Raw genomic sequence first — 10,228 nt, forward strand, 5'->3', positions numbered from 1 at the left:
CCGGAAACTTTGCGTTTATCGGTTGTTCCTCTTCGGGAGCCGCCACGGGTTCGGAAACGCCGGAAGTCTAGACACTAGTCGATCGACGAGCTACGTGCCGCCATGTTTTGGACGGTGGGAGGAAACCAGAGAACGCTGGGGAAATGCCGACACACTCAACTCGGGTTCGAACTTGACAGAACCAGCAGACGTCCTGCTTTTATGTTTTTCCACAACGTAAGAACCGTCAACAAATATCGTTATACTTACACCAAATATAGCCACATGCCGCATAGCTCTGATCTACGGGGTCCAAGCACTCTTCGCGAGTAGCGCCCTTAGCGGCCGGTTCTCATGGCCAAGCTACGTGAAAACAATAAAGAAAACGAACCGTACACTAACGTGCTTTTCAAGTTCCGCAGTCTTTTACGGGAACCCCGAATGAAACTCTAGCTGCGAGCGGATTCGCTCATGGTTTCAATTTTGAAACCCGGTTACAGATCGGCTCAACGACGGGAGTCCACCGAGTATCAGCGTCACGAACGACCGTGCCCCGGGATCTCTACGCAGAGTATGTTGAAACGAACCCGATTCACTGCGTGTTCGTGGGAAAGCAAGAAGCTCTGTCTATGGAACTGTAATGACACCATTGATGGAATTGTAGTTAGATGAGGAAATCAGCTTCGGTCTCTTCGCTAGTGACCAGAAGGCACAGACTGGATTCTGCAATTCCTGTAAATAGGGCATTTAAAAATAAAGCAGATGAACAAATGCAAAGAAGTTACAAGAAGTTATGTAACTCCTGGTAACATGTCTTATGTTGCACATTTCCTCTTTCTCCTCTTCGATTCTGATTGGTCATTTCCTCTTTCTCGATTCCTGGGTTCTGCTTAATCCGTGCACACGAATGGCTTAAAACATTAAAAGTGAGTGTAGCTATGCGAATACTGGCCCGAGCTAACCTTTTCGTCCGAGTAACTTGAAAAGAGGATTATACCAACTAGAAAAGTCACTTAGCTGTAAACAAAGTAGGCATAATAGCTGTAGAATGCTAGTGGTTGTTTATTTATTTTTTTTTGTTGAAGTGATGGTATTTATGGGGCGTCCTGCGGACGGTGTGTAGCGATATATAACCTAGCTTTGACGTATAGCGTGAAGTGCCTCAGAGGTCAAGGAGAGCAGACGGTTAATAATGGTCAGCACCAGCTGGGAGCGCAAGGGCAGAGGACTTCAGGCGCTCGAGAATAACCCATCGAAAAACAATGCGAGGTTAAAGGTCATGATGTCAAAAAAGCACAACACTGTTGCATCGCATCGCTGTCTGGAGTATCGGAAGCATTCCGAGCGTCACGCGCTCGGGCGTCGCTTGAATGAGGGCAGCAGCTGTCCCAGATGACCCGCTGAAGTCGAGAGTTCAACTCTGACCCTGCATGACACACATTCCAGAGAGTCCACACATGTCAGAGAGCCAGGTTCAGCAGACGCTTCATGTAGTAGTAGGAGGAGGAGTAATAATAACACCCAAATGATTAACCAGCATGGCAGAAACCTTGGGGATAACCTTGCGTCAGGAAAACCGTTCAAACCTCGCCATCATCCCCTCGATAATTCGAATTCTGGGAAGACACTGACTCAAAAAAAACCCAAAAAAAACCCCAAACAACAACAAATTTAACTATCGGTCGATGAATTGGTTTTCGGCAGGTACCGCCCGTCTCAGTTATCGGTAAAAATCCACAATCGGTCGAACTCTAGTGCAAACAGAAACAAAAGACGTTTCGTGCCGGTTAATAAAAGACAGACAGGATGGAGCGATAAGATATTCCTATAAGCTCCTTCATGCGGAAGGAAGAAATACACGTTTCCCTCTCTTAATCTAAACGTGGGACTGACACATCATTTTAAAAGCAGGATAGAGGAACAGAAAGGCAGAAAGAAAAGAGAAAGAGAGAAAAAAAAGCAATGCTGTTCGAAATTCAGCTTAGCCCTTAATTTCAGATTATAACGTGGGGGAAAATGCTGATAAATTCAATTAATTTTTATTTATTTAAGTAATCTATATTTTGACTACAAACCCTGTATTTACTTATTTTAAACTGGGCCTTGTTTTACCCCGACGTGACGTAGATCACCTTTGTCATTCATTATCACTGCAGTACACTTCCCTTTTTTTTTTTTTTTTTTTTAAACCAGCCCACTACACAAAAATAGTCTGGAGGTTAGACGCAGAGTTGCTGGTACTGCACGATTATAGCGGCAAAGGGCGTTTGTGATAATGCTCACATCAGCACTGACATATCGCTCTGACAGCGAGAGAGAGAGAGAGAGAGAGAGGGAGACAGAAAGACAATGTCAGGCCTGGAGAAAGTACACCCAGACACTTATATTCTGTTCCTGATACTATTTATGTAAACATGAAAAAAAAATAAAAAATGTTGTGGGGGTGCACTTACTTTTCCCAAAATACTTTATTCAGCTGTTTTGTTTTTTTTTGTACACCACATTCTGAAACCAAAGTCTGCTGTTCTGGGAAAAGAGAAGAGATACCGCAGCTGGCCGAGCAGGTGGAGAGCTTGGTTTGGGTGGACGAGAGAGAGCGGGGATTATCATCATCATCATCAACATCGGGATACGTTAACCTCTCTCGCAATGCGCTCGTCTCATCTTTATAGGTTTCGGATTTGAAGCGAACTGATTTGATATTAAAAGTCTGTTTTCGAGCAAAACGCAGTCACGAAACACACCCTGCGTTGTAGAAATGTCTTCCGGTATCATGATATTTTTACTCAAAATCTCCCACCCCTGTAAACTGTATGGAATTCAATTTGTGCCAAAAGTAGTGAACGAAAATTATTTTTAAGAATACATATATGCACACTATGAGAAAGAAGAAGAAGAAAAAACCAACACTGTGAAACCAAAAAACAGTGGAAAAACTTTTGGCACAAATCTGATTCCATGCCGTTATCACTGCTCGCTGCACAACCTGAGAAGGGTGTGGAAAACCTATGAATCATATAATTTGGGATTCCTACACCTGTTTCCACTCGCAGAGGCCGTTAAATCGAGCCCCCGATGGCGGTGATCGGAACGCGAGAGGGTTCTTTGCTGCGCACAAAAGATGAAGATACAAAAGAAAACGTTTGATGTGGCGTGTATCTATAGTCGGAGTATCCTTCATAGAATACACAGTCGAAAAGAAACTGGAAAAGTCGTTCCCCGAGGTATCGAATGCAAACGGGATATAGTAAGAGGATGTACTTATATCTTTACGATGGGCCAAAAAGTACAGGATGTGCCAGTGACAATCCTGTGGTGTGTGTGTTTCTTTTTCTTGCTCGGACAGGACCTTAAATATGAATCAACAATGTTATTCTGAAAAGTGTTTTGTTTTGTTTTTTTTTTTTAAAAAAAAAAACATCGCCTCAGAGCTTGAGGTTTCAAGCGATTGTTCTCCAACCCCTTGATTTCCTTCTGTTTTTTTTTTAAAGACGCTTTTCCTGTTTCCTCCGGCGACGGCCTCGTCAGCGTGGAGTCATTCAACAGGAAATGCCATCACGTGCTTCACCTCCATTCCAGACGTGTTCGCAGGTTAAGCGTGTTGGGAAACTGATACGGTGGCAAACTCGACACGGTTCAGAAAAAAAAAAAGAAAAGGGAAAAAAAAAACCCAGTGTGTTTCTTTTCTTCTACTTGTTTCGAGATCTTTTCTACACTAACTCCACGGACCGCTACGGTTTACTTTTAAAATAATATTTAGCTCCTCTTAAAATATGAAGCCTTTCAAGTAACGGACGCGCTGTTTAAAGAAACCCGACAGCCCTGATAAACACACACACCATGCAGAAGAGTGTCGTCTCTCAGAGACGCACTCTGGCACACAGTCGTGCGGTGTGGCGTGCGAAGAAGGAAAACAGTGTCAGAAACAGCCTGCTGCAGGTTTGAGAGCAAACACTTTCGACAGACGGTTGTACCTGAACGTCCTGACCGCATGCACCGGAAGAGTGTGTGCATGGGTGAAGGACTGAAAATAAAAACGCTGCGGGCAAAAACTGTGCAGCAACTCGTCTCGCAGAGTTTAGCAAGACGAGGCAGGAGCACAGCTGCACTTTATATGCAGAAGTTTTTCTAAACATTAAACAGAGAGAGATGACAAGAGAGAGAGAGAGATTAACACACGGCAAGTTTTTCCTATTTATACGGAAAATAAATCCTAAACACAAATTTGTGCCTACCTAATAAGAGGTTTAGAATGTGGAAAAAGTGCAAAAGATAGAAATACAGAAGGGGAACGTGCCAACGCATAACACCCCCTCCCCCAATTTAGCCGACCTGACTGATCATACAACGGCTAGCTTAAAGACACCTACTGCATTGTTTACTAACATCAGCTATCTGCCCTCTTACACATACACAAGCTGACGGACTCTTGTGATTGGCTAGTGTCGCTCTGGCACAGCAGGGAGAGAGAGAGAGAGAGCAGAATGGTTCATTTCCCACCCCTTTTTGTGCTCAGCAATCTCTGAACGTTTGTGTGCTCTGCCTCAGAGTTCAATGCTCCAAGGACCATCATGGTCGACCAAGTGAGGATTTTTACCGGTACCGATAACGGAGTCGGGCGGTACCTACCTGCCGATAACCGATTGATCAACCCATAGTTTTTAAAACTGTTACTGGATGAAAACGTAACACTCAAAGTAAAACACTGCTGAACTTTATTGCAAAAATGTACTATACTTTTCTGAATGGAATAAATATTAATATATGTTAACTATTAATAAAGTGTTAACGTAAATAAAAAGATATACATCCAAACTAAACCAAAAAGTAACACTCCAAATAACAAAAATCGAGACATCCAAAATGAAGCAAAAAAAAAAAAACTTCAAACAACACAACAAAATGAGTCAGTGATAGTTTTTATTTCGCCTCTATAGGCCGCTCTGGCACCGTATAATAATGAAAGAGGACGCTCCTGAGCCGCTCCTGCATCGGACGCGATCGGGAAAAACTATCGGTGTGGATTTTTTGCCGATAACCGAGCAATCGTCGGCAAAAACGTTTTCAGCTTCTCAGACAAACTGAATGGCTAACAATCTAACGCCACGTCTATGTTAATCCAAAAACATTACAAAATTTGAAAACGCATCTTTTTTTCCACTTTATGGACTTCCATCTGGCTCCACACTGCGACTGCGTTTTTGTCCGGCGAAAACGGAGCGCTTTCGAAAACTCCCTCGTGAGTGGATGAATCTGAAAACGGCGTTTTCGTGTTTGCGGCACGGACCGAGAAAACAGAGCTATACAAAAACCATGGAGTATTTTTTAGTCACGTGCCCCGTCCGATTCGAAACAAACGACACGGCGGACGATGTAGTACCGCAGATGTTGCGCCTGTTGTCCGGTTTGACATCAGTTCAGATTAACGTCACATCCTACAACCTTCAGACTGACGGAAACGACGCAGACCGGAGCTTCTTACGTTTATGGATGGCGCGTACGGAGAGCATTTTAGAAACAAAAACGCCGTTTTCGGATCGATCCAGATTAACCAGGACGTAGCCCAAACAAACCAGTAGGCTGAGGCCTAACTGCGGTGTGCGCCACTTCTTCTTTGCCACCTTTTAAATTTTAAATGAAGTTACTTTTATGCTTCCAGGAACAGCTGAAGGTATTTTTTTCCCCCCTCAGCAGAATCCCACTCACACTGAATAATTTACACGCATTACATTTAAGCATATGGATTCGTACCTAGTGGATCGTCTGAAACACCTTTTTCGGGTTAATTCTCCTCAGATTTCTTGCCGTCAAAAGTTTGTACTCCTTGGGAACATTTCTGTTTAGACATATTTGGCTTTTCTCATCGTTAAGATTAAGATAAGTGGTAACTAGCGCTAGAGCGAACGGTGCAGTCATGAATTGGCAATGCTGTAATAAACAGGAAGGCTTGGAACAACTTCAGTCTAGCGCTGATTACGTGACCTGACTTCTGGTGAAAACGCCACAATAAATCACTACGTCTGAATCTGTTCAGCGCCGCGTTTTTCCACCCATTTTTAAAGCTGTCGAGCCTGGCTCTGCATTCACAACACTCACACACAACTTGGGGGGGGGGGGGGGGGACTCGGGTTTTTCAGTCAGTCGCTACACCTAAGAAACATTTCCGGTCCCAGTCGTTCGGTCGATTGAAATCCGGGGTCCGTAACACAAAAAAAAATCTAATAATTCTAGAAAGATCTTCAAAAGATCTGACACCAGTTTTCAAAGCTGCTTATTGTGCTCCTCTTCCTCTTCGATTTCCTTCAGCCTCGGTTTCTCGAAACGTTACCGCAGTCATAACAAGCCGGCAGCTGAGAACCAGGGCCAAGGTTCACCGGGCTTGTAACGTGGTGCTACATCACTCGTGCGCGGAGTATCGCTCTTTATTCGGCGTCAGTGGATCGAACACAGATTTCGGTTTGCGCCCTAAAGAGCTTGGGTAGTATGTCCAATGCATCGGTATGTGAAAATTTCTGTACCGTGTCCTGACTGGTCTGAACACACACAGCCATGACAAGCGTTCCATCAAACAGCAGGTGTTCTCACAGCTGGAACATCAGGAATAAAACATGAAGTGGATTTACTGTTGGCGTCCTGAAGTCGATTCATTTCCTTCGACAACGCGCAGAATTCAAATGCCGTATGATATGGCGGCGTCTTGATACAGTATGGCTAAGTAATAACGTCAGTGATGAGCATCGCATACGTATGCGCCTTAGATTTCAATGGCATAAAAGTGCGACGACTGCAACAATACAGAACGCCGGTGTTTTTGCTGTCCATTCGGTCGCTCCGTCACTCTTGGCAGCAAATAACGAAAGCAAAAGCTGTGTATTAGATTGTTTAATAGCTAAAAAAAAAAATATCTTGCTATCTCTCTTTAAAAAAAAAAAAAGTTGTCAGCTAGTTCTAACGCTAACTCAGCTCTCTAACGCTCAAAGATGTTTTGACTCCTGCATTCTCCACCACTTAATGGAATCTGCGTTTATGAATTTCCAGACCACTGTGGTGATTTCTGTAGCCGTAAACATGTTTACGTGTTGCTGTGTGTTTTCGGACAGTTCTACAAACGGACGCAGAAGGGTTACGTCATAGGCTGGCGTTGTAAATTACTGAGAAGACCAAAATGCCAATAAGTTCCTACCTGCTGCTCACCATAGCCACCGCTTATGAAAACCACCTATTTTTTTTTTTTGTAAAACCCCCGAAGCCTCTCCCGATTCAAAATAAAGAGGAAGCTACGTTTTTCCGAGGAAGGAGTTTGGGCTTGATTCGGTTTACACCTAATCAAATTGTGATATAACTATGATGAACATCTGACTTCATTATACAAGGGCCTCATATCAAACAATACAAAACACTGCATCGTTACACCCCTGAATTTACAAACATAAAACCAGTTCTTACAGCATTTTCTGTATATTTCAGCCCTTCCCAACAGCGACTATATGATGTTGAGATCCATCTTTTCACACTGAGGACGACTGAGGGACTCGAACACGGCTATTACAAAAAATTTATACTCATTTCCATACACAAAGCCCCGCCCACAATATTTTTAGTGGTTCATATCTATAGAGTTAGCATGCTAACTAGTGTTTCCATTAGCGAGGACTGTCATGGCATCACGTTTGAGTGCAATGAGACAGTCAACAGCTTGAAAGCAGAGTTATAACGCGATAAAAACATCAACGATAATGATTAATGAGGATGTGAAGGGGATTTAGGGGCGTGTCTATAAAATGACCGACAGGACGCGAATCCAAATAGAAACAAAATATTCCGGACCGGAAGCCTGGGGTTCTCCTCCCCCTCCACCTGCGTGATACACTTGTTCTGAGAAAATGGCTTAAATTAATGATTTTTTCGCCCCTTCTTCATTTCTACATAATTTCTCCAGGTTTTTTGTATTAGTAAGAAACCAAAAAAAATATTCTCTATCGCACCTTTAAAAAAAAAAAAAATCAATTAGGCGCATTGCTCGGTTCTTCACGTCATTCATGTACAATTCTCCCAAAGCTTTGTCAGTTTTTTTTTTTTTTTTTTTTAAATTTATTTAAACTTTCTCTCTCTCTATCCAAACTCTATGAGCTCACACCGTAATTTGCAACTCAAATACAGGGCCTTGTAGGAAGCCCAGAAAAATGCTGCGGTCCATCACGATATTACAATGTAAACGTATACAGATGTCAGACCGGCCCGCTTGGATTTAATTACGCTAAGTTGACCCTGGAGTAGCAGGCCGAATCCACATCGGCGCCTTATTGCACTAACAAACGCACTAGGTAGGGCGTAGAAGCCCATACCTCATACATGACGTAGTGCACTTATAATAGGGGACTTGGAGTCTTTTTGGGCACGAGCCACTGAACCAGCGCGTGAGTAACGCGGCTAAAATAGAACATATTGCAACCACAAGAGAGACAGAGAGAGGGGGGAAAAAATAATAATAAAATTAGCTAACTAGCATTTTTCTCACTCTGTTCAAAATAAATGAACGTACATTTTCATTAAAAAAAAAACCAAAACAAAACATGTTTTAAACCATAGAGTTTGCTTTTAACGTCTACAAACACGTACAAACTGAATCCGATATCCAAAGTAACGGAAGCTACAGTATTAGCTTAGCTAGATGACAATATTTACAAAACAATAAAATATTTCTCGGGTACACAAACAAAAAAAAAAACAAAAAAACAAAAGAAAAAACGTATTTCTCGACAATTTAATCCATCCCGCAAATGTTGGTATACAAGAAATTCGATTAAAAAAAATAATTGTAAAAAATGTTCAATGTTAGCTAAAATGCTAACATTGCTTCTTCTTACCTGTTGCGTCCTCTCGCTGGGGTTCTTCATAATCGCCTGACGAAAACTGCTATCCACATAAGACGCCATTCTGTCGTTTTTAAAACCGCTGACTAAAACCAAACACATTAAATAACTTGTTAGACTCTGCGCATTTCTCCGAACTGCTTTCACCTCGCTACGTGAAACCGAAGTCCTATCCAAAAGAAGAAAAGTCTGTTCTGTTCTGTTCTGTCGCGTTAGGCCGCTTTCGGAGCCGCGGGCTCGAGTTGCTCCGGATGCCCGACGAAAGGAGAGATGTTCCGGTGTCAGTTACGCGTCTCCTCGCTACACGAACCGAATTTCCTTCTGTTATACACTACCCGGTCTATCAGGAGATTGTTTATCACACCAGCACAGACCCATGTTAGGTTACGGAGGTATAACCTACCTCAGCAAAAGGCGGGGAAAAAAACCCAACAACAATCCCCTTACTTTGGGTTAATTAGCTACGCTACTGATCAGCGAAGAAATCCGACCGCGTCCCCGCATGATGTTGTCTCTAAATCACGATTTGCCCAAAAGATCCGGTTACTTTGTGTAATCAAACGGTCCGCTATGCTTTCGGGCGAATTAACGGTGAAGTAAAGCTCCTGACGGATGTAGAACTCCCGTTAAACCGAGATAAAACGTGAACACAGGACGGGCGGGGCTTGGAGTCTGTCTCTACGCGATGCGGGCGTCGTGATTCAGGAGGAGTAGTGCGATACAGATTACACACAGATTACGCACTCTCTGCTGCCGCCGTGTGGACAAAACCTGCAATTACAGAAACAAAACATCAGCCTCTTCGTGGCCGTGTTCAAAATTAAAATCCTCTCTGAACGATTTGCAGATTAAAATCCTCACTGAACGATTTGCAGATTAAAATCCTCCCTGAACGATTTGCAGATTAAAATCCTCCCTCAAAGATTCTTGCCGATAATCGATAGTTCCAGCAACCGGTTGTAAATGCCGATTACTCCGCAAAACCGACCAATCGTTCGACCTCTAGTTAGGTTAATTAAAAGCTACTTTAACTGCCCTTTTACAGTTATTAAACTAAGATAAATCATGTCAGAACTTTTCCCAGCCTGAATATGAAACATTTTAACGAAAAACAGGTGGGGAGGTGGATTTACATTAACCTGGTTGCATAAGTGTGCACACCCTTTTATAACTGGTGATGTGGAAGTGTTCAGAATGAACCAATCACATTCAATCTCATGTCCAGTATATAAAGGAATAATAATAAAGCTGTCATGAATGAAATTATTCTGATTAACTCCAAATAAAGATCAGTTGTTTCGGCTGCCATTAAAGGAGCTGCGGGAATATCTGACAAGTACTCTGGTATTCTTCACATGTCTGGGCTTTGCGGTAGG

General features: G+C 42.8%; 1 protein-coding gene across 2 annotated transcripts in view; it reads right to left on the reverse strand.

Annotated features, from left to right (window-relative positions):
- The window catches only part of rapgef2a (Rap guanine nucleotide exchange factor 2a), a 28,209-nt gene extending 18,529 nt beyond the window's left edge, over positions 1-9,680 (reverse strand). The window contains exon 1 of one of the 2 annotated variants that reach the window (XM_053619616.1): positions 8,847-9,680. In XM_053619616.1, the coding sequence (XP_053475591.1) occupies positions 8,847-8,954 (108 nt within the window). In that variant the 5' untranslated portion in view covers positions 8,955-9,680. The remainder of the gene's footprint in view (positions 1-8,846) is intronic. The other variant, XM_053619618.1, reaches the window with a different exon arrangement.
- Positions 9,681-10,228: the final 548 nt, after the last annotated feature.

The sequence above is a fragment of the Ictalurus furcatus genome, chromosome 29 (assembly GCF_023375685.1).
Source record: "Ictalurus furcatus strain D&B chromosome 29, Billie_1.0, whole genome shotgun sequence".
Lineage (NCBI taxonomy): Eukaryota > Metazoa > Chordata > Actinopteri > Siluriformes > Ictaluridae > Ictalurus > Ictalurus furcatus.